The 24,745-nt window shown below is 43.9% G+C and overlaps 1 protein-coding gene across 10 annotated transcripts in view; it reads right to left on the bottom strand.

The window, feature by feature from the left end:
* TRPM1 (transient receptor potential cation channel subfamily M member 1) overlaps positions 1-24,745 on the bottom strand; it is a 188,486-nt gene that overhangs the window by 101,805 nt on the left and 61,936 nt on the right. For all 10 annotated transcript variants that reach the window (XM_060755791.2, XM_067471244.1, XM_060755792.2 and 7 more), the window contains 4 exons: positions 12,369-12,448; positions 12,054-12,252; positions 4,723-4,936; positions 120-244 (listed from right to left, as the gene is read on the bottom strand). In XM_060755791.2, coding sequence (XP_060611774.2) covers positions 120-244; positions 4,723-4,936; positions 12,054-12,252; positions 12,369-12,448 — 618 coding nt within the window. The remainder of the gene's footprint in view (positions 1-119; positions 245-4,722; positions 4,937-12,053; positions 12,253-12,368; positions 12,449-24,745) is intronic.

Genomic DNA, 24,745 nt, shown 5'->3' with positions numbered 1-24,745 from the left:
TCAGCAATCTTGGGTTAGCCGACGTGTAGTGCATTACACGGCCTGACCTCTTGATTAAAAAATCATCAAAGTAAAGCAGAAAGTCCTGGCTGGAATCCAGCAAACATTTGGGATCTTACGTCTTTCCCAATCAGGTCTTCCTTGTTTTCCACAATGCCCCACGGAGCAATTCCTATGGCACAGATTCGTCCTCTGGACTTGGAAGAATGGTCTTTCAAGGCATCTCCAACGTGGCGAATGACTCCTGTAGGAAGAATGGCATGGATTAGAGCCTTCTCTAGAGGTCTTCCATACTACGACTAACAATCTATATAAATAAAAATGTAGTGTTCATTTGTGGGATTAACAGAACCACTGGGCGAATTGACACCAAATTTGGACACAAGACACCTCTCAGGCCAACGAGTGACCATCAGTCATAAAAACATGGAAAAAACACAGGGGAAAGGACTTAAAAAGTAAAAAATAAATAAAAAACCAAAATACATTACAACTCATGCACAAAACCACACACATATATACACACATATATGCATCTATACACACAAAACACATACACAGAAAAGGGGGAAGGAAGGAAGGAAGGAAGGAAGGAAGGAAGGAAGGAAGGAAGGAAGGAAGGAAGGAAGGAAGGAAGGAAGGAGAGGAGGGAGAGAAGAAAGGAGTGAGAGAAGGAGAGATAGAAAGAGGGAAAGAAGGAAGGAGAGAAAGAAGGGTAGAGCAGGAAGGAAGGAGAGAAGGAGAGAGAGAAGGAGGGAAAGAAGGAGAGAAGGAAAGAAAGAAAGGTAGAGAAGTAGGGAAGGAGAGAAAGAAGGAAAGAAAGAAGGGTAGAGAAGGAAGGAATCAGAGGAAGAGAGAGAGAAGGAGGGAGAGAAAGAGGGAAAGAAGGAGGGGAGAAGGAAAGAAAGAAAGGTAAAGAAGGAAGGAAAGAGAGAAGGAAATAAAAAGTGAAAGAGGAAGGAAGGAGAGAAGGAACGAAAGAGAGAGAGAAGGAGGGAAGGAAGGAAAGAGACAAGGAAGGAAGGAACCAAAGAGCAAAGAAAACGAGAAAAGAAACAGGTAAAGAAGGAAGAAAGAAGGGAAAGAAAAAGAAGGGAGGAAGGAAAGAAGGAAGGAGAGAAATAAAGAAGGAGAGAAATAAAGGAGAGAAAGAAGAAGGGAAGGTTGGCCACAGCAACGCGTGGTGGGTACAGCTTGTCTTTATAAATAAAAATGTAATGTTCGTTTGTTGGATTAACAGAACTCAAAAACCACTGGGTGAATTGACACCAAATTTGGCCAGCATACACCTAACAACCCAATGTACGTCCTTCACTCAATATTTTTTTATTTTCTCATTTGGGAGTTGTAGTTCTTGGGATCTATAGTTCACCTACAATCAAGAGCATTCTGAACTCCACCAATGATGGAATTGAACCAAACTTGGCACACAGAACTCCCATGACCAACAGAAAATACTAGAAGGGTTTGGTGGGCATTGACCTTGAGTTTGGGAGTTTGTCAGCAAGGAACCTGCCTGCTGCAGAAATTCATCAACAGATTTGTGAAGTGTACGGTGATACTGTTATGAGTGAAAGCAAAGTGTGTAAGTGGGTACGACAATTCAAAGATGGCCGTGACAACATCCATGATGAGGACCGCTCTTCTTTGATTACAGACGATTTGGTGGCTTCAGTTGAAGTGAGGATTTGTGAGAACAGGCGCTTCACAATAACAATAATAAAAATCTTTGAATTGTCGTACCCACTTACGTACTTTGCACAGAACAGAACCGTACAAGTTAGCTACAGAGCGGAAACTGAGCACAGTTGTTCCCGAGGCATGCCGGTACACGCACGCACTCGTTGTGGTATGCGCGCAAACTACTAGTGTCTACAACAAAATGGACCTTACTTTAAAAATACTCCTCGTACTTACATCCGGTCCAACTCTCTTCACCAGGGCAAGAAAATCTAATCAAAGCCCTCCTGACAAAGAGCCATCCAGCCATAGATATAGAGATATATATGATTCACACACACAGAGAGAGATACAGTATCATAGATTTGAAAGAGACCCTTAAAGAAGGACAATGATATGTTGCAGATTCCAGAGTAGGCAAACCAGACACTCTCCACATCAACACTGACAAAGAAACAGCAAGAAATAGTTTACCCACAAGTAAAAAGAAATTACATAGATTAGAAACCATTACTTTATTTTCCAGATCACCAGACTGGGCCACAGCAACCCGTGGCAGGGGAAGGCTAGTAAGCTATATAAATAAAAATGTATATGTCCGTTTGTTCATGACCTCAAACCTCCCAAAATATTTCACCAACTGCTTTGAAATTTTGGCACAATGTAGCATTTGAACAGCCAAATGTTTTTATGTTTTTACATACCTATTATTCTATAGATATCACACATGTGACAGGTAAAAATATGCTTTGCTTCAAAAACAGCACCATCTGCTGGATATCCAAGCAACACACACTATACAACATATCTTACGATTGTTAAGGTTCAAAACCTTAAACTCCCAAAATACTTCACCAACTGCTTTGAAATTTTGTGGAGTGTTGTTGTTGTTGTTGTTGTTGTTATTATTATTATTATTATTATTATATAGACCAGTATCATTATTATTGTCATCATTACTATTTAGACCAGTATTATTATTATATGGATTATTATTATTATTATTATTATTATTATTATTATTTGAAACACAACAAGATGAGTCCACAGCAGACACTCTGTTGGCTGTTGTATTGGATCACACGTTGGACACTTCCCAAGTGTGTAGGATTATGTGATGTATCAGCGAATAATGTGTGCAGATCCCAGTAAGGTGGCCTTTTGCAGCTGGCAAGTGGTAATCTTGGCAGCACCAATTGTGTTTAAGTGCAGACCAAGGTCTTTAGGCACTGCACCACTGGGACCACCTTGACTGACTTGTGCCAGAGTCATTATTATTATTATTATTATTATTATTATTATTATTATTATTATTATTTAGACCAGGGTTGTTTTGTTGTTGTTGTTGTTGTTGTTATTATTATTATTATTATTATTATATAGACTATTATCTATATAAATAAAACTGTAAATGTTCGTTTACTTAAATCTCCCATAATGAGAAACCTGCTCTTTCTCTTTTCTTTCTTTTCCATTTAACCAGACTGAGCTACAGCAATGCGTGGCAGGGGACAGCTAGTAATAGTAATAGTTTATTTGTATTCTGCCCTATCTTTCGGGGGGGACGGGGATGGACTCAGGGTGGATTCCGACATACAACGGCAAACATTCAAAGCCTCCATCAAACAAACAAGTATCACTTCAACAAGTCCTACTTCAACAGCGGGCCTAAACTTCAGTCTTCCGGGTATTTTGGACCAAAGCTCCAAGAATCCTTGTTTAATGGCCAAAGCAGTTGAGACTTCTGGGACCTGAAGACCCAAACATCTTGGGACTCAATGACCTAGGAAACCTTCCATCCTTCCTTACATTGTCCATCTTCTTGAATACTGGTAAGTTGGCCACATAGAACATGGCCTTTGGTGGCACTGGGATCCACTAGAGGCCAACCAGAGTCAAATTTTAACACTTCTGATAAGAGTTGGTTGGGATATAGTATCACATTGTTTCCCAACCTTCCTAATGCCATGACCCCTTCATACAGTTCCTCATGTTGTGGTGACCCCCCCCCCCCCTCCAACCATAACATTATTTTTGCTGCTACTTCACAACTGTCATTTTGCTACTGTTATGAATAGTCATGTAAATATCTGATATGCAGGATGTATTTTCATTCACTGGACCAAATTTGGCACAAATACCCAATACACCCATATCTGAACACTGGTGGGGTTGATTTTGTCATTTGGGAGTTGTAGTTGCTGGGATTTGCAGTTCACCTACAATCAAAGAGCATTCTGAGCTCCACCAATGATGGAATCGAACCAAACTTGGCACACAGAACTCCCATGACCAACAGAAAATATTGGAAGAGTTTGGTGAGCATTGACCTTGAGTTTTTGGAGTTGTAGTTCACTCCATCCAGAGAGCACTGTGGACTCAAACAGTGATCGATCTGGACCAAACTTGGCATGAATACTCAATATGCCCAAATGTGGACATTGGTGGAGTTTGGGGGAAGTAGACTTTGACATTTGGTTGTAGTTGCTGGGATTTAGAGTTCACCTACAATCAAAGAGTATTCAGAACTCCACCAATGATGGGATCAAACCAAACTTGGCACACAGAACTCCCATGACCAACAGAAAATATTGGAAGGGTTTGGTGGGCATTGACCTTGAGTTTTGGAGTTGTAGTTCACCTACATCCGAAGAGCACTGTAGACTCAAATGATGATCGATCTGGACCAAACTTGGCATGAATACTCAATATGTGTATACCAAATGTGAATACTGGTGGAGTTTGGGAAAAATAGACCTCAACATTTGGGAGTTGTAGTTGCTGGGATTTGTAGTTCACCTACAATCAAAGAGCATTCTGAACCCCACCAACAAGAGAATTGGGCCAAACTTCCCACACAGAACCCTCATGACCAACAGGAAATACTGTGTTTTTTAATCATTTTGGTGACATCTTTGAAACCCCCCTTGCGACCCCTTTCCCCAGCGGTCCTGACCCCCAGGTTGAGAAACTCTGCTCTAGAACAAAGTGAGTCCAGGTAGATGAACACCAAGGCCTTGTGAATGCTTCCTGGTTTCTTACCTGTACTGACTCCTCCAGTGAAGATCCAGGCACCTGTTGTCATGGCGGCCTTGATGAGGCCCTTCCCAAAGACTTGCTTCAGCTTAGGTTGGAGCTCAAAGTTCTGCAGCCCTCCATGGACTGAGATCAAGAGTTTGGGGAGTTCCAGCTGCCACTCTTTCACCATGAGGTGGAGCAAAGCGTCTGGCTTGGTGTCGTAAGACACTCTGATATACTGCAAGAGAACAAAGGGATGAGGGTGTGCGAAGAGCTGGACCAGGTCCAAGGAAAAGCTCATTGAGCTTCCTATGTGGACATTCCACATGAGTTAACCAGGTATCTCCAGGAAGAATTTCATGAAGGCCATTGTTTTCTTAGTCCCCTCAATAATGGAAAGTCTAGCCCTGCTGTGAGGGCCCTTCCACACAGGATCATAACCCGTGATGGGTCACAGATAAACCTGAATTAATCCAGAGTGTGCTGGGATTTTCCAGTTTACTCTGGATTAATTTGACACCTGGATTAATTTGACACCATTGCGATCCCGGTTCTTTGCATGCTTCCAGGTCCCTCTGTTAAGTTTTTGGACACAATGGGGGGCTGGCTACATGTGAAAAACAGGGATGGCAATGGGGAAATCTCAGGATTGCGGAAAGGGGTCCCGGCAGTCAACCCTCCACAGGGCCACACCTGGAAAGATCCAGATCAGATTGACAGGAAAGAGTGATTAAAAGTCTTAAGTTAAACAGCCAGGAGGCTGAGGAGAAAAATACTTTAAAGAGGAAGAAAGTGGCATAACACAGAGAAATAAGTTAACTGTTTGAAAGTTATGTAATAACAATTTGATGTATTTTAAAGGAGTGAAAGACAGTTGCAAGGATATACAAGTGGAACTGAAGTAAAGTACTTTGTAACAGACAAGCTTATGCACCAAAGAATTAATGAATAAACATTTCCTTGTTGTATTGGAGTCTTGTATCAAGTTAAAGGATTTTAAGTTACACAGCTGGGAGTCAGTTTGTGATTACATTGAAGAAATCTGTGAAGGGAATCGGAAGCTACATATTGACTCCAGGTTTGAATTACAAATAGATGCAACAAATGAAGATTACATCCTGGAACAAACACACAGTAATAAAGGTGCAATAGAAACAGAGAAAGTGTGTTCTAAGAGTGAACACTTGTGTTTATGATGGTTGATTTCTCACTTTCCCCTGTACCAGCCTCATGAGGACATACGTACATATATGTCCCCTCTCTCTCCATGTTATGTCACATTATTAATCAGTAGTAGTGTTTTGATTATCATTATGTTTGTGTTAAGGACCTGTTACAACATGCCACTACAAAAATACGAGGATTGAATGAAAAGTAATGCCTCCACCTTTGTAACTCCTCAACAGATGGCAGTTTTGGTATGCAGCATGTACTGGCTTGTTCAGTAGACTCTCCTCTACAGTTCCATTTTTGTGGGAAGCCTTAGCAATTAACAACGGTTGTTATTAAAGTGAGAAGTATGGAACCCTGTGCAGACGGTCGGTCAATGCGACTTAAGCAACATGCAGTCATTGAATTCTTCACAGCAGAAGGTGTCACCCCAATCATAGAATCATAGAATCATAGCATCATAGAATCAAAGAGTTGAAGAGACCTCATGGGCCATCCAGTCCAACCCCCTGCCAAGAAGCAGGAATATTGCATTCAAATCACCCCTGACAGATGGCCATCCAGCCTCTGTTTAAAAGCTTGCAAAGAAGGAGCCTCCACCACACTCCGGGCAGAGAGTTCCACTGCTGAACGGCTCTCACAGTCAGGAAGTTCTTCCTCATGTTCAGATGGAATCTCCTCTCTTGTAGTTTGAAGCCATTGATCCGCGTCCTGGTCTCCAAGGAAGCAGAAAACAAGCTTGCTCCCTCCTCCCTGTGGCTTCCTCTCACATATTTATACAAGGCTATAATATCTCCTCTCAGCCTTCTCTTCTTCAGGCTAAACATGCCCAGCTCGTTAAGCCGCTCCTCATAGGGCTTGTTCTGCAGACCCTTTATCATTTTAGTCACCCTCCTCTGGACACATTCCAGCTGGTCAATATCTCTCTTGAATTGTGGTGCCCAGAATTGGACACAATATTCCAGATGTGGTCTAACCAAAGTGGAATAGAGCATGGGGAGCATTACTTCCCTAGATCTAGACACTAGGCTCCACTTGATGCAGGCCAAAATCCCATTGGCTTTTTTTGCCGCCACATCACATTGTTGGCTCATGTTTAACTTGTTGTCCACGAGGACTCCAAGATCTTTTTCACACATACTGCTCTTGAGCCAGGCATTGTCCCCCATTCTGTATCTTGGCATTTCATTTTTTCTGCCTAAGTGGAGTATCTTGCATTTGTCCCTGTTGAACTTCATTTTGTTAGTTTTGGCCCATCTCTCTAATCTGTCAAGATCGTTTTGAATCCTGCTCCTGTCCTCTGGAGTATTGGCTATCCCTCCCAATTTGGTGTTGTCTGCAAACTTGATGATCCTGCCTTCTAGCCCTTCATCTAAGTCATTAATAAAGATGTTGAACATGACCAGGCCCAGGACGGAACCCTGTGGCACTCCACTCGTCACTTCTTTCCAAGTTGAAGAGGAAGCATTAGTGAGCACCCTCTGGGTTCGTCCATTTAACCAATTACTGATCCACCTCACCGTAGTTTTGCCTAGCCCACATTGGACTAGTTTGTTTGCCAGAAGGTCATGGGGGACCTTGACGAAGGCCTTACTGAAATCCAGGTACGCTACATCCACGGCATTTCCCACATCTACTAAGCTTGTAACTCTATCGAAAAAAGAGATCAGATGAGTCTGGCATGACTTGTTTTTGATAAATCCATGTTGACTATTAGCAATGACCGCATTTGTTTCTAAGTGTTTGCAGACCACTTCCTTAACAATCTTTTCCAGAATCTTGCCTGGTATCGACGTGAGGCTGACCGGACGGTAGTTGTTTGGGTCATCCTTTTTTCCCTTCTTGAAGATTGGGACCACATTGGCCCTCCTCCAATCTGCTGGAACTTCTCCCATTCTCCAAGAACTCTCAAAGATGGTTGCCAATGGTTCCGAAATGACTTCCGCTAGTTCCTTCAGTACTCTTGGGTGTAGTTGATCTGGCCCTGGGGACTTGAACTCATTAAGAGCAGCCAGGTATTCCTGGATGACTTGTTTTCTAATTTGGGGTTGGATGTCCTCTAATCCCTCATCCACTCCATCTTGCTGAGGTTGAAGATAACTTTCTTTTTGTGAGAAGACCGAGGCAAAGAAGGCATTAAGTAGTTCTGCCTTTTCCCTATCCCCTGTCAGCATTGCCCCATCTTCTCCTCGAAGAGGCCCTATCGCCTCCTTGTTTTCCCTTTTTCTACTGACATAAGAAAAGAAGCCCTTTTTATTGTTTTTAATGTCCTTGGCAAGCCCGAGCTCGTTTTGTGCTTTAGCCTTGCGGACCTTTTCCCTACAGGTGTTGGCTATTTGTTTGAATTCTTCTTTGGTGATTTCTCCCTTTTTCCACTTCCTGTGCCTTAGCACAGTTAGAAGTTCTTCGGACATCCATTCTGGCTTCTTTGCACTTGTCCTATTTTTTCTCTTTGTTGGCACGGTTTGCAATTGCGCCTTGAGTATTTCACTCTTGAGAAATTCCCATCCATCCGTAGCTCCCTTGTCTTTTAGTATCTTTGTCCACGGAATGCTGCTCAGTGTTTCTTTCATTTTTTGCAAATCAGCTCTCCTAAAGTCCAAAATGTGGGTTTTACTTGTCTTAGTTTCGGCCTTCCTTTGTACCTCAAATTGCAGAAGCACATGGTCACTTGCCCCTAAGGTTCCTACCACTTCAACCACATCAATCAGGTCCTCCGCATTTGTTAGGATGAGATCAAGAGTAGCCAATCCCCTTGTTGCCTCTTCTACCTTCTGGACCATGAAATTGTCTGCAAGGCAAGTGAGGAATTTGTTGGACCTTGTACTCTTGGCCGAGTTTGTTTTCCAGCAAATATCAGGATAGTTGAAATCTCCCATCTCTTCTCTGTGCCTGTTTGGTCAGCTGTTGGCAGAAGACTTCATCAAGTTCTTCCTCCTGGCTTGGAGGTCTGTAGTAGATGCCTACAACGAGATCTTTTTGAGTCCCAGTTCCCTTGATTCTTATCCAGATGCTTTCAAGCTGGTTTCCCGGATTGCTGTGTTGCATCTCTTCTGCAGCATAAGAGTTTTTGACATATAAGGTTACTCCGCCTCCTCTCCCCTTTGATCGGTTTCTGTGAAAGAGGTTATAGCCCTTGATGTCTACATTCCAGTGATAGGAGTCATCCCACCAGGTTTCAGTGATGCCTATGATATCACTGATTCATCAGAGAATGCAAGCTGTTTATGGTGATTGTGTTGATGTGAGTAGTGCACGTAGTTGAGCAAGTAAGTTTAAAGATGTTGAGGTGGGAGCATCTGACTTGTGTGACAAACAAAGAGTTGGACATCCTGTGACAGCAACCACTGAGTTTCACAAGCAAAAGCTTGACAGGTTGATTCAGGATGATTGTTATATCACTCAGAGAGAAATTTCAAGCAATTGCACAAGAACGTGTGGGTCACATTATTGCTTTGCTTGTCTATCGGAAGATCTGTGCACGATGAAATGAAAGCGCACAGACTTGAAACTTCAGAGACTGGATCTCACCACTGTATGACATCCTCCATACAGTTCAGATTTAGCACCATCTGAATTCCATCTGTTCCTGATAATGAAAGAAGATCTGCAGGGACATCATTATGCTTCTGATGAAGACGTTGAGAGAACTGTGAGACACTGGTTGCAGAAACAGAGTGTCAACTTCTTCCGTGATGGCTTCAGAAAACTTGTTCATTGTTGGCAGAAATGTATCCAATTGTCTGGTTATTATGTGGAAAAGCGAATAGTGGTAATTAAAGAGCACATTCTAAGGATTATTTCATTCTAAGGATTATTTCTGCATTTGATTTATTAAAATATTCCCATCCAAGTAACAAAGGTGGAGGCATTACTTTTCATTCAACCCTCGTATATTTGGTTAGCAGGAGATGGTTGTTTCTTTGCAGTTGTAATTGCAGTTGCCCAAAAGATGCACACTTCCTCAAAACGTCTTCATTAAAATATACACCCAGAGATAAAAAAAAAAACCAAAGTCTTCTTTGAAAAATAACATATCTTGTTTATTCATATAACTTCTTGTATTAATTCATCATACAGGCATGTTTCTTATTAAAGTTGAGTTATAAATAGGATGTAGTTCTCTCTGTGTTGAGGATACTTTTACCAATAATCCATAGTCTTTATGTATAGTTGTACTCACGTCCATAAGTATACACGCATCCATTAAAGTCCAAACAGCAACATGCACCCACCTCCACTGAGGTCTGAAGCAGACACATCCACCTCCAATGTGGGTGGTAAGCAGACTGAACACAAAAATGGAGTCCTGAGTCTGAACATCACATGTCTATAACCTCCCACACCAAAGCGGTAAGGTAAACTGGCAAATCAACATACACATAGAATACAGGTTAACAAATATATACATTAAGAAATAAATAGTGAAAGGCTTGGGAGGTTACTATTTCCAACAGGCACTAGGTGATAGTATGATAGCTGGGTCTGGAAACTCCAAGCGTTATGGAGATAAGTGTTAGAGTAAGGGGTTAGGCTTAGGCGTACAGTATGGTTCAGGGTTAGGGTTAGGGTAAGTTTAGAGTTTGGGTTAGCATAAAGGTTAGGTAAGGGGTTAGGCTTAGGCGTACGGTATGGATCAGGGTTAGGGTTAGGGCAAGGTTTAGAGTTTGGGTTAGCATAAGGGTTAGGGTAGGGATTTGGGTAAAGGGTTAGGCTTAGGAGTACGGTACGGTTCAGGGTTAGGGTTTGGGTTAGGGTAAGGTTAGAGTTTGGGTTAGCATAAGGGTTTGGGTAAGGGGTTAGGCTTAGGCATACGGTACGGTTCAGGGTAATGGTAAGAGTTAGGATAAGGTTTACAGTTTGGGTTAGAGTAAGAGTTAGGGTAAGAGTTTGGGTAAGGGGTTAGGCTTAGGTGCACGGTACGGTTCAGGGTTAGGGTAAGTTTAGAGTTTGGGTTAGCGTAAGGGTTAGGGTAAGGGTTTGGGTAAGGGGTTAGGCTTAGACTCATGGTATGGTTCAGGTTTAGGGTTAGGGCAAGATTTAGAGTTTGGGTTAGCATAAGGGTTAGGGTAGGGGTTTGGGTAAAGGGTTAGGCTTAGGAGTACGGTACGGTTCAGAGTTAGGGTTTGGGTTAGGGTAAGGTTAGAGCTTGGGTTAGCATAAGGGTTTGGGTAAGGGGTTAGGCTTAGGCATACGGTACGGTTCAGGGTAATGGTAAGAGTTAGGATAAGGTTTACAGTTTGGGTTAGAGTAAGAGTTAGGGTAAGAGTTTGGGTAAGGGGTTAGGCTTAGGTGCACGGTACGGTTCAGGATTAGGGTAAGTTTAGAGTTTGGGTTAGCGTAAGGGTTAGGGTAAGGGTTTGGGTAAGGGGTTAGGCTTAGACTCATGGTATGGTTCAGGTTTAGGGTTAGGGTAACGGTAAGGGTAAGGTTTAGAGTTTAGGTTAGCATAAGGGTTATGATAAAGGTTTGGATAAGGGGTTGGGGTTAGGTTTAGGCGTACGGTACGGTTCAGGGTTAGGGTTAGGGTTAGGGTTTGGGTAAGGAGTTAGGCTTAGGCGTGTGGTATGGTTCAAGGTTAGGGTTAGGGTAAGGGTTAGGGTTAGGTTTAGAGTTTGGGTTAGTGTAAGGGTTTGTGGTTAGGGTTTGGGTAAGGGGATAGGCTTTGGTCTACGGTACGGTTCAGGGTTAGGGTTAGGGTAAGGTTTTGAGTTTATGTTAGCGCAAGGGTTAGGGTAAGGGTTTGGATAAGGGGTTAGGCTTAGGCGTACGGTATGGTTCAGGGTTAGGGTAAGGGTAAGGGTTAGAGTTAGGGTAAGGTTTAGAGTTTGGGTTAGCGTAAGGGTAAGGGTTTGGGTGAGGGGTTAGGCTTAGGCTTACGGTATGGTTCGGGGTAAGGGTTAGGGTTAGGGTTTCACCATTAAAGAACTCTTACATTCCTTCTATATTATCTGTCTCTGGCCTGGCTAAGTCTCTCTTGGACAAACAGTGCTCCTGAAGGAGCAATACGGCATCTCCGTAATGCTTGGAGCTTCCGGACCCAGCTATCATACTATTACCAGGCACTACATCAGTAAATAATGCAAATGCTGCACTTGCATGCACAAAATGTCACAAATGGGATGCTAGCCATTGTCGAGAAGAAGGAGAAGGAAGAGGAGAAACAACGCAACACTGCTGCTTACCATGGACTTGTTGCTGTGCCCTCCACCTTGAAACTCAAGATTCCCATAGGCATCAGTAGGGAGCGCATGGGTGTGCTTACTGACAGACCATTTATCTGGCTGTATGTCCACCTGCTTCGTAGCCTCCTCTCCATTTTTGTTTGCTGTTGTGATCGAAGGGATCGGGGTGTGCTGAGTAAGAAGTTGGCCACAACAGCACCTGGGGACAAAAGGCGGGATAGAAACGGCGAGTCTGTAAAATTCCCTGAGAATTACAATGACAGATACTGAGTCCTCCCAACAAATAGGAACACTCCCCCTCCAGAGAAAGGTTACCTGGTAGTATCTTTGCTGTTGGCAATTATGTAAATGCACTCTCTTTTGAAAAAGGTCTTCTCTATCCAAGCCTTTTGACCCTAGGAAACAAAGCAAAGGGGGGGAAAAAACATTGGAATGGATTGGATCGCAGAGAGGAAATGTTCACTTGGGAGATAAAAATATCAACATTTGGCAATGTCTTGAATACACTTAATTTTGGAAGAAAGCAGCATATTTGAAGAACAGTCCGTATTGCACAAAATTACAGGATAATCAGCATATTTGAAGAGCAGCTCATTGCAAATTATAGGGAATTAGCACATTGGGGGAGCAGAACTCCTAATAATCAGAGACAGAGGGTGGATCTAAAATCCTACCGGAAACCCTCCATTGGATGTACTTACTTACTTACATACTTAGGTGATTCCTTGTTATCTGAATATGATGGCCCTCCAAGTGTAGTGGATACGTAGGTGACCGTAGAGCAGTGTTTCTCAACCTGGGGGTCGGGACCCCTGGGGGGGTCATGAGAGGGTGTCAGAGGGGTCACCAAAGACCATCAGAAAACATTCACTAGACCAAACCTGGCACAAATATCTGATACGCCCAAATTTGAACACTGGTGGTGAAGGAGGTTGATTTTTGTCATTAGAGAGTTGTAGTTGCTGGGATTTATAATTCACCTACTATCAAAGAGCATTTTGAACTCCACCAATAATGGAATTGAACCAAACTTGGCACAAAGAACTCCTATGACCAACAGAAAATACCGCCCACCCCGTGACCACATCTGAGCTAGCAGATGTGGTCCCCAGTTCAGCCCTGGTCTCCCAGCACCTGATTGTGCTGGGGGACTTTAACATCCATGCAGAGACCTCTTTAACAGGAGCGGCTCAGGATGTTATGGTTGCCATGACGACCATGGGGCTATCACAAGTTATATCTGGACCCACCCATCAGGCTGGACATACACTCGACCTAGTTTTTGTTGCGGACAGTGGAACGGTTAGAGCAAAACATTCTTCCATTGTCATGGTCTGGCAATAATCTGATCAGTGTGACCTCTAACCTCGGACTAAGATGGTCCGCCCCAGGAGACTGATGGATCCAGATGGATTCCTGAGGAATCTTGGGTCTTCCTGTCATGGAGCCTGGTGATCCTGGTTGATCACTATAATAGTGAGATGGCCAGGGTGATAGACTTGATCACTCCCGAACGCCCCTTTCATTGCGTAGAGACACACCATCTCCTTGGTTCACTGGGGAGTTGGCTGTGATGAAGCGCACGAGAAGGAGGCTAGAGTGCAAATGGAGGAAATCTCAGGTTGTCTCTGACCGAACATGGGCTAGAGCCTCACTTAGGGCCTATTCCATGGCTTTACGGGTAGCCAGGGAGACCTTCACGACTGCCCGCATAGCATCTGCATCTAATAGATCTTCTGAGTTGTTTTGGGTTGTCGGGGAACTCCTTCACCCCCCTGAGGTGGAGGAGGCCTTTGACGACCCAACAACTCGGTGCTGTGAGTTTGTGGACCATTTTGCAGATAAAGTTACTCAGATTCGTCTTGAGCTGGACTCCAATTTCATCACAGTGCCAGGTGAGGTGACCGAGGCATCTGCTTGTCCGGTGTTGTGGGATTCTTTCTGGCTTGTTCTTTCTGAGGAAATGGAGGAGGTCTTGGGGACTGTGAGAGTGACCACCTCAGCTCTGGACCCTTGCCCGTCTTGGCTAATTAAATCAGCCAAGGGTGGTTTGATTGATTGGTTTGTATTGATCATTAATGTATCGTTGGAGCAAGGGATTTTTCCAACTGGGCTAAAACAGGCTGTGGTCAGACCACTCCTGAAAAAGACCTCCCTTGACTCCACAGTCCTGAACAATTATAGACCAATCTCCAACCTCCCTTTCTTGGGCAAGGTGTTGGAGCGGGTGGTCGCCTCTCAGCTCCAGTGTTTCCTGGATGACATCAGCTATCTGGATCAGTCACAGTCTGGCTTCAGACCTGGTCATGGCACCGAGACGGCTTTGGTTGCCTTGGTGGATGACCTCCGCAGAGAGCTGGACAGGGGGAGTGTGACCCTTTTGGTTCTCTTGGATATCTCAGCGGCTTTCGATACAATCGATCATGGTATCCTTATGGGAAATCTCTCCGGGATGGGCCTTGGAGGCTCGGCTCTGTTGTGGCTCTGGTCCTTCCTGGAGGGTCATTCCCAGATGGTGAAGCTGGGAGACACCTGCTCGGACCTCTGGCCTTTGACCTGTGGGTTCCCACAAGGTTCCATTCTGTCTCTTATGCTTTTCAACATCTACATGAAACCGCTGGGAGAGGTCATCCGGAGTTTTGGAGTTCAGTGCCATCTCTATGCAGATGACGCACAACTCTACTACTCTTTTCCACCTAACTCCAAGGAAGCCCCTCGGGTACTGAACAAGTGCCTGGCCGCTGTGGCTGTCTGGATGAGGAGGAACAAGCTGAGGATCAATCCCGAAAGACAGAGGTCCTCCTGGTCGATCGTAAACCGGATCGGGGTATAGGGTGGCAAACTGTGCTGGATGGGGTTACATTCCCCTTGAAATCGCAGGTCCGCAGTCTGGGTGTCCTCCTGGACTCATCACTGACGCTTGAATCTCGGGCATCGGCGGTGGCCAAGAGGGCCTTTGCACAATTAAGACTCGTGCGCCAGCTGCGACCGTACCTCGTGAAGGCAGTTCTAGCCAGGGTGGTCCATGCCTTAGTCACCTCCAGATTGGACTACTATAATGCGCTCTACGTGGGGCTGCCCTTGGAAATGGCCCGGAAATTCCAATTGGTACAACGGGTGGCGGCCAGGTTGTTAACTGGTGCTCCTTACAGGGAGCGGTCAACCCTCCTGTTCAAGGAGCTCCACTGGCTGCCGTTCATTTTCCGGTCCCAATTCAAGGTGCAGGTTCTTACTTAGAAAGCCCTGAATGGTTTGGGACCCGCCTACCTGCGTGACCGCATTTTTGTTTACGAACCCACACGATCTCTTCGATCATCTGGAGATTGTTGGGGACGAGAGAGAGGGCCTTCTCGGTGGTGGCCCCCTGACTCTGGAACTCACTTCCCAGAGACATCAGACATGCCCCAACTCTGGCAGTCTTTAGGAGGAGCTTGAAAACATGGTTGTTCCAGTGTGCCTTCCCAGAATAAGGAAAACTCTCAGCATTATGTCCTCAAAATGCACTTTACTACTGCCTTAGGACTGACTATATTCCTTCATTCTCTCTAAAAATCCTATCCCAATTAGATCCTACCTGGTTCACATCAGCACTATGTTTTAATTTTAATCTATCACATTTGGCCTGGCCTTTGGTTTTATATGTTACTGTTGATTGCTTATTGTCTATTTTGTTCATGTGATTATGATTTATACTGTATTGATTGTTTATTGATGTTTTATTTTATTGATTTTCTGTTTATTGATGTATTGCGGGCTTGGCCTCATGTAAGCCGCACTGAATCCCTTGCGGAGATGGTAGCGGGGTACAAATAAAGTGTTATTATTATTATTATTATTATTATTATTATTATTATTAAAATACTGGGTTTGGTGGGCATTGACCTTGAGTTTTAGAGTTGTAGTTCACCTACATCCAGAGAGCACAGTGGATTCAAACAATGATTGATCTGGACCAAACTTGGCACAAATACTCAATAAGCCCAAATATGAACACTGGTGGAGTTTGGGGAAATTGACCTTGACATTTGGGAGTTGTAGTTGCTGGGATTTATAGTTCACTTACAATCAAAGAGCATTCTGGGCACCACAATTCAAGAGAGATATTGACAAGCTGGAATGTGTCCAGAGGAGGGCGACTAAAATGATCAAGGGTCTGGAGAACAAGCCCTATGAGGAGCGGCTTAGGGAATTGGGCATGTTTAGCCTGAAGAAGAGAAGGCTGAGAGGAGATATGATAGCCATGTATAAATATGTGAGAGGAAGCCACAGGGAGGAGGGAGCAAGCTTGTTTTCTGCTTCCTTGGAGACTAGGACGCGGAACAATGGCTTCAAACTACAAGAGAGGAGATTCCATCTGAACATTAGGAAGAACTTCCTGACTGTGAGAGCCGTTCAGCAGTGGAACTCTCTGCCCCGGAGTGTGGTGGAGGCTCCTGCTTTGGAAGCTGTTAAGCAGAGGCTGGATGGCCATTTGTCAGGGGTGATTTGAATGCAATATTCCTGCTTCTTGGCAGGGGGTTGGACTGGATGGCCCATGAGGTCTCTTCCAACTCTTTGATTCTATGATTCTATGATTCCGAACCGCGGCAACAATAGAATTGGGCCAAACTTTTGACACAGAAACCCGATGACCATCAGAAAATACTGTGCTTTCTGATGGTCTTTGGCGACCCCTCTGACACCCCCTCACGACTCCCCACAGGGGTCCCGACCCCCAGGTTGAAAAACACTGCTTAAACTATGTTTCATTTCCCTTGTTGGTGTAATCTCCTTACCCAAAGCATGATTATACATGATTATAGCCCGAAAAAACCCACAAGAACTGCATGATTATACTCCTTTGAAAACAACTAAGCAAATGCATTTACGGGGACAGATAAATCAATGGCTTCTCATCTGGCTGTCTGGTCAGAGCTTCTCTCCTGCTTGTGGAACATCAACAAGATGTTCTCCAAGCCAACTTTCTGGGTTCCAAAGAGGAATTGCTCACCAGCGCAGGGAAAACTAACTGAGTCTCCAGCCGCCAGGTGGGCGGATGATAAAGGATTAGAAGCCTTAGAAGCCACGTTCCAGCCCAAAGAGAGCAAGGGTCTTACTTCGGAGAGGGGAACAGCAAATATGCCGGCAAGGTCAGGAGAAAATGAAACTCAGCATTTTTTTTGTTGCCGTTGAACTTTAAGCCACTTACAAAGTGTGCCATGGATTCGTGCATGGGACAATGGGCTGTTTTCAAGTGAATGCAACAACACTTAAAGAAGGGAACTTGAAGAAAACTCCCACACAACTCTTTTCACATGGGACTTCTAGTTGTTTTTAATCTACAAAGCTTGCTGCAAGATGCTTCTGGCTCTTAATGAGACATGCCACATTATCACAGGATGTTTACGCCCTACACTGCTGGAGAAATCATACTGTTTAGCCCAGTGGTTCTCAAACTTCCTAATGCCGCGACCCCTTAATACAGTTCCTTATGTTGTGGTGACCCACAATCATAAAATTATTTGCGTTGTTACTTCATAATTGTAATCTTCCTCCAATTAAGAATCATAATGTAAATATCTGATATGCAAGTTGTAATTTCATTCATTGGACTAAATTCAGCACAAATATCCAATACGCCCAAATTTGGATACCGATGGGGTGGGGAGGGATTGATTTTGTCATCTGATTTTGTCAACTACAACATTCCGAGTTGTAGTTGATGGAATGTATAGTTCACCTACAATCAAAGAGCATTCTAAACTCCACCAATGATGGAACTGAAGCAAACTTGGCACACAGAGCTCCCATGAGCAACAGAAAATACTGGAAGGGTTTGGTGGACATTAACCCTGAGTTTTGGAGTTGTAGTTCACTTACATCTAGAGAGCACTGTGGACTCAAACAATGATGGATCTGGACCAAATTTGGCATGAATACACAATATGCCCAAATGTGAACACTGGTGGAGTTTGGGGGAAATAGACCTTGACATTTGGGAGTTGTAGTTGCTGAGATGCATAGTTCACCTACAATCAGAGAGCATTCGGAACCCCACCAATAATAGAATTGGGCCAAACTTCCCACACAGAAGCCCCGTGAGGGGGTGTCAGAGGGGTCACCAAAGACCATAAGAAAACACAGTATTTTCTGTTGGTGATGGGGTTCTGTGTGGGAAGGTGGGCTCAATTATATCATTGGTGGGGTTCAGAATGCTCTTTGATTGTAGGTGAACTAAAATTCCCAGCAACTACAACTCCCAGATCTCAAGGTATACTTTCCCCAAACTCCACTAGTGTTCACATTTGAGCATATTGAATATTGGTGCCAAGTTTGGTCCATATCCATCACTGTTTGAGTCCACAGTGCTCTCTGCATGTAGGTGAACTACAACTCCAAAACTCAAGGTCCCACCAGACCCTTCAAGTATTTTCTGTTGGTCGTGGTTTGGTTCAATTCCATCATTGGTGGAGTTCAGAATACTCTTTGATTGTAGGTGAACTATAAATCCCAGCAACTCCAACTCCCAAATGTCAAGGTCTATTTTCCCCAAACTCCACCAGTATTCAGATTTGGGCATATCAGGTATTTGTCCCAAATGTGTTCCAGTGAATGAAAATACATCCTGCATATCAGATATTTACATGACGATTCATAACAGTAGCAAAATGACAGTTATGAAGTAGCAACTGAAATAATGTTATGTTTGGGGTCACCACAACACGGGAAGGCTGAGAAACACTAACCTATGGGGAGAAAGTCAGGCTAAACATAAAGATAATCATCATCATCATCATCATCTTTATTTATACCCCGCCACCATCTCCCCAGTGAGGACTTGGAGCAGTTTGCATGGGGCCAAACAACATATTATAACAAAATGGAAACAAAGCATAAACAACAAACAACATCATCAAAATTACATAGGAAAAAAGGATAACATAGTCATAAAATAGCATTCCAATAAACACAAGCACGATAACAATGATGATAATGATAATGATAATGATGATGATGATGATCATGATGATGATGATCATGATGATGATGATTATTATTGGTATTCTTTGTGATATACAGCAAACCAAACCTTCTTCCATCCTTTCTGCATGCATCGTCGAAGCCTCTTGAAGTCACAAATTCAGTAGTTGCCAACAACCCCAAAAGTAAACTATGGGAAAACATTGCGTGTCCTCTCCAAAGTCCAACTTCAAACCTTGCAAATTCCTCTCCTCTAATTCCGACAAATGAAATAATATTGGATAGGATGGAGAAAGCGGCTTCAGACAATACTCCCAACCTCCAGACAACATTACGGCAAAACACGGAAACCTCACAACCTCTGAGGATGCTTGCCATAGATGCAGGCAAAACGTCAGGAGAGAATGCTTCTAGAACATGGCCATATAGCAAGAAAAACTTACAACAACCAAGTGATTCAAGCCATGAAAGCCTTCGACAATACATTAAAACATGGAAAGTTAGTGGATATCTATGAAATGTTGGACTTCTGTCCTCCTACCGATTTTGTGACTCCGATCAGTTCGTTTTCCTATCTCTTCTCCAAGCTTGGTCTCCCTGAAGGCCTGTGAAGTTTGGAAGCTTTAAGAAGAGAGGTTCATCTGATGAGCATGTGAGTGGCTTCTTTGTTCAAGCCAATCCCATGACTCTCTTTGAAGGTAATCCTTTGGAGGTCCCATGACCCCGCTGCCCGAAGGGAGAATTTCCATCTCATGGAGGGACGAGGCACAGCCCCTTCACTTTGATAGGCCCCACATCTCCAATTTGTTCAACCCTCATCCCTCTTTCTCTCCCAGCTTCGGGCAACTTGTGAAGATGCCGGTTTGATGGGGGAAAGGGCTCAGCTGGTTCGGGCAGCCGCAACGTCTAATCTGAAGCGCACCCTCTCTCCTTAGAGCCAAAACTTCAGGGTTATTTGCATAATTGAGAGAATTGGACATAATAGCCCTTTCAGAGTCCTAATTAGAGGTACGGCTCAACATTCTTGGAGAAGAGGGGAAAAGGAGGTCATACGGCATTAATTATATCTAATCCTTTTAAGACAGTGTTTCTCAACCTTCCTAACCCCTTAATACAGTTCCTCATGTGGTGGTGACCCCCAACCATAACGTTATTTTCGTTGCAACTTCATAACTATAATTTTTCTACTGTTATGAATAATATTTTCTAATATTACTTTCACTGGACCAAATTTTGGTACAAATATCCAATACACTCAAATCTGAATTCTGGTGAGGTTGGGGGGGGGGGGTTGATTTTGTCATTTGGGACTTGTAGTTGCTGGGATTTATAGTTCAGCTACAATCAAAAAGCATTCTGAACTCCACTAACCATGGAATTGAACCAAATTTGGCATACAGAACTCCCATGCCCAAGAGAAAACACTGGAAGGGTTTGGTTGGTACTGACCTTGAGTTTTGGAGTTGTAGTTCATCTATATCCAGAGAGCAATGTGGACTCAAACAATGATAGATTGGGACCAAACTTGACCCGAATCCTCAATATGCCCAAATGTGAACAATGGTGGAGATTAGGGAAAATAGGCCTTGACATTTGGGAGTTGTAGTTGCTGGGATTTATAGTTCACCTACAATCAACAAGCATCCTGAACCAATTGAACTGAATCAAACTTGGCATGCAGAACTTGGCATGAGTTTTGGAGTTGTCGTTCATGTGTATCCAGAGAGTATTGTGTACTCAAACAATGATAGATCAGGACCAGGCCCGTAGCCAGGATTTTGATGGGGGGGGGGCTAAGTTTGATTCGGGTGGGGGGGCTAAGTGAAAGAGGGTCTACCGTAGCAAACCTTTTGTATCATTACCCCAATACCCCCATGCATATGGGATATATTGAGCATGGTGATCAGATCATGATATGAAAAAACATAACAGTTTAAATAATGTACCAGTAAGGCCTTTTCGCAGACCACCATGAGAATTTCGGAGGGGGGAACTGAAGCCCTCCAAGCTCCCCCCCCTCGGCTACATGCCTGATCAGGACCAAACTTGGCCCGAATCCTCAATATGCCCAAATGTGAACACTGGTGGTGTTTGGGGGAAATAGACCTTCACATTTGGGAGTTGTAGTTGCTAGGATTGGTAGTTCACTTACAATCAAAGAGCATTCCAAACCCCACCAATAATGGAATGATGATCTTTGGTGACCCCTTTGACACCCTTTCACAACTTCTAGGTTGAGAAATGCTGCATTAAAGGAAGGGATTGGATTCAAAAAACAACCTCAGACACGTTTTCACATCAGGCGTTGCTCCTTGGCTATTTTGGTTTTAATGGTCTCAGTTATATTTGAGATTCTGGTAGTAAATGGCGTAATTTGTGATTGCTCCAAAAAGCAAAAACAAAACAAACAAACAAACAAAACAGAAAACAAACAAACAAAAACAAAAAACAAAAAAACCCAAAACGAACAATGTGTAGCTGTCCCTGGAAAAACAGGTATATCCTCAGTTAACAAAGTCAGTGTGTTCCTAGGCATTCCTTCCTCAATGGAAAATTTGATATCAGAGGCAGAAATACCACAGAACTGGGTCCTTCGCCACAAAACACAAGAATCTTTCAACATGGGTTCATTGTAACATGGTTCATTCAAAACTCACAATATGCACAAGTGAAATAAAAAAATTGTCAAAGGCTTTCATGGCCGGAATCACTGGGTTGTTGTAGGTTTTTCGGGCTATATGGCCATGTTCTAGAAGCATTATCTCCTGACATTTTGCCTGGATCTATGGCAAGCATCCTCAGAGGTGTTGACCTCTGAGGATGCTTGCCATAGATGCAGGTGAAACATCAGGAGAAAATGCATCTAGAACATGGCTATATAGCCCGAAAAACCTACAACAAGCCAGAAATAAAAGAACATGGTCAAGTATGCCATAAGAGGAGCTTCCATCTGAACATGAGGAAGAACTTCCTGACTGTGAGAGCCATTCAGCAGTGGAACTCTCTGCCCCGGAGTGTGGTGGAGGCTCCTTCTTTGGAAGCTTTTAAACAGAGGCTGGATGGCCATCTGTCAGGGGTGATTTGAATGCAATATTCCTGCTTCTTGGCAGAATGGGGTTGGACTGGATGGCCCATGAGGTCTCTTCCAACTCTTTGATTCTATGATTCTATGAAATAAACGCAGGAAATCGTTTCCAATATTTTGGAGATGGTTTTTAAGTGATTTTCATTTTGGTGGCCAAACTTAACAATCTACACAATACTTGCTTGCTTGCTTACTTAGGCAATCCCTCGTTGCCCAAGTAAGATTGTCTTCCAAGTTCGGTGTCCTGGCGGTGGGTCTGTAGGTGACTGTGGAGTCCTATTCTTGACCTGAATGTTCTCTCGGAGTGAGGACATTGTTTTCCATGTGGAATGCGGTCCCAGTCGGGGTTGGCTTGACGCACCTTCCTCTTGGCACATTTCTCCCTTTTGCCCTCCATTTGTGCCTCTTCGAATTCTACAGCACTGATGGTCACAGTTGACCTCCAGCTAGAGCACTCAAGGGCCAGGGCTTCCCAGTTCTCAGTGTCTATGCCACAGTTTTTAAAGTTGATTTTGAGCCCATCTTTAAATCTCTTTTCCTGTCCTTCAACATTCCGTTTTCCATTCTTGAGTTTGGAATAGAGCAACTGCTTTAGGAGACGGTTGTCGGGCATCTGGACAATGTGGCCAGCCCAGCGGAGTTGATGGCAGAGGAGCATCACTTCAATGCTGGTGGTCTTTGCTTCTTCTTCCATAATGCTGACGTTTGTTCGCTTGTCTTCCCAAGAGATTTGCAGGATTTTCCGGAGACGATGCTGATGAAATAGTTCTAGGAGTTGCATGTGATGTCTGTAGATAGTCCACGTTTTGCAGGCATATAATAGGGTTGGGAGGACAATAGCTTTGTAAACAAGCCGCTTGGTATCCCTACGGATGTCCCGGTCCTCAAACACTCTCTGCTCCAATCGGAAAAATGCTGCACTTGCAGAGCTCAGGCAGTGTTGCATTTCAGTGTCAATGTTGACTTTGGTGGAGAGGTGGCTGCCAAGGTAGGCTGCCAATGGTCAACATTTTCTTTACACCATTAAGCTGTATTTCTGGAATTGCAGATGGGTTGGTTGCCTACATAATCCACAGTTTTGTCTTCCATGGTTTCAGTTACTCATGGTTCAGAAAATATTAATGGAATGTTCCAGAAATAAATATTTTCTGCATGGAGGCAGCTTCTGTTTACCTTGACTGTTACCTTTAAAAAAAATCCTAGGAGATTTATGGGGGTTGCCCTAAGTCAACAGGTGACTTGGAGGCACATACCTAAAAGCACTAGATCCCACCTGATGTTGAAATCCAAGCAGAGTTAGTCCTCACATGGGAAGCTACCAATGAATACTGGGGTCTGTTGGCCATATTTCAGACAAAGGGACTGCCCAAACCAGGCCTGAGTCTTCCTTGCCTTAAAAACCCCTACAAAAGTCATGGGATCTCTAGTACTTGTGACACAGACCTGAAGGCACACCCAGGAGATGGTGATGGCTTGTGACAGTGCAGATAACATCTTCAGATATTGACCTGCACCTTCATGTGGTGTGTGTGTGCTTCTCTGGATGAGCGATGTACCCTTTGTTCCTTGAAATGTACCCGCGACGCATACTGTGGCAGCGTGGGGCCAAAGGACAGGCTGAATAGTTCAAAGGAATGCTGACAGTGAATGGGAAGGAAGCCAGCCTCCCAGGGAAACGGCAGCGATACCAATAACAGCGTTCATGGATGCCTGCACTCAGACTGTGGGAAGGGCTTCTGGGGCGCAAGAGTTTGTGTAAGGGATGGCTTGTTTGGCACATCAGTGCAGCTTTGGGGGAAGGGGGTTGGAAAGGATGGAGCAATGCATGGCTCAGCAACTATGGAGGAATGCCTCGGCCTGCAAGGAGGGACCAGTGTAAAACCAGATCCAGAAATGGCCAAGGGCTGCTTCGTGCAACCTGGAAATCTAAATTTTGTGCTCCCGAAAGTAAGGTCGCAAGATTTTTTTTAAAAATACAAAGAATGAATATATTTTAATCAAACTGACATGGATTGTAACATAGGGATTACATTATTTTTCCACATAATCACCATTCCGCTCAATACATTTTGTCATCTGTGGGATGGATTTTTGATGCCTGTGTCATAGAAGTTTCCCTCCGCCTTTTTCAACCAGTTCGTCACTTCGATTTTCACCTTGTCATCATCAAAAAAGCGTTTTCCACCCAGGTGTTCCTTCAATTTACTGAACAGATTATACTCATTGGGTGCAAGATCAGGGCTGTGAGAAGGGAGGCTCCAAACATCCCAACCAAATGAAGTCAACAACTCTTGTGTTGCATGAGTGGTGTGTGGATGGACATGCATTGTCATGAAGGAGACAGGCTCTTGCCATCAGCATCCCACGATGTTTGGGATGGCTCTGCGAAGTTTCTTCTTGGTGACACAATATATTTGGTACCCATTTTGTCACATGCTATCTTGACATTATAACCTCTCCATAAACTGAAACTATTTCACCATGAATCGCAGCAGCGTTCATGCCCTTATCATTTAGGTAGCATATTGCAGCACAAACTGCACTCTTGGAGGGAAACGGAATGAGGACACTCATCTCTAACCTTCACCACAATGCCAGTCGATGAGCTACTGACAACTGGCACTGACAACTGACAACTGGCACTGTT

This window comes from Anolis sagrei, chromosome 9 (genome assembly GCF_037176765.1).
Source record: "Anolis sagrei isolate rAnoSag1 chromosome 9, rAnoSag1.mat, whole genome shotgun sequence".
Taxonomy (NCBI): Eukaryota; Metazoa; Chordata; class Lepidosauria; order Squamata; family Dactyloidae; genus Anolis; species Anolis sagrei.
This window is presented reverse-complemented; position numbering and strand designations above follow the sequence as displayed.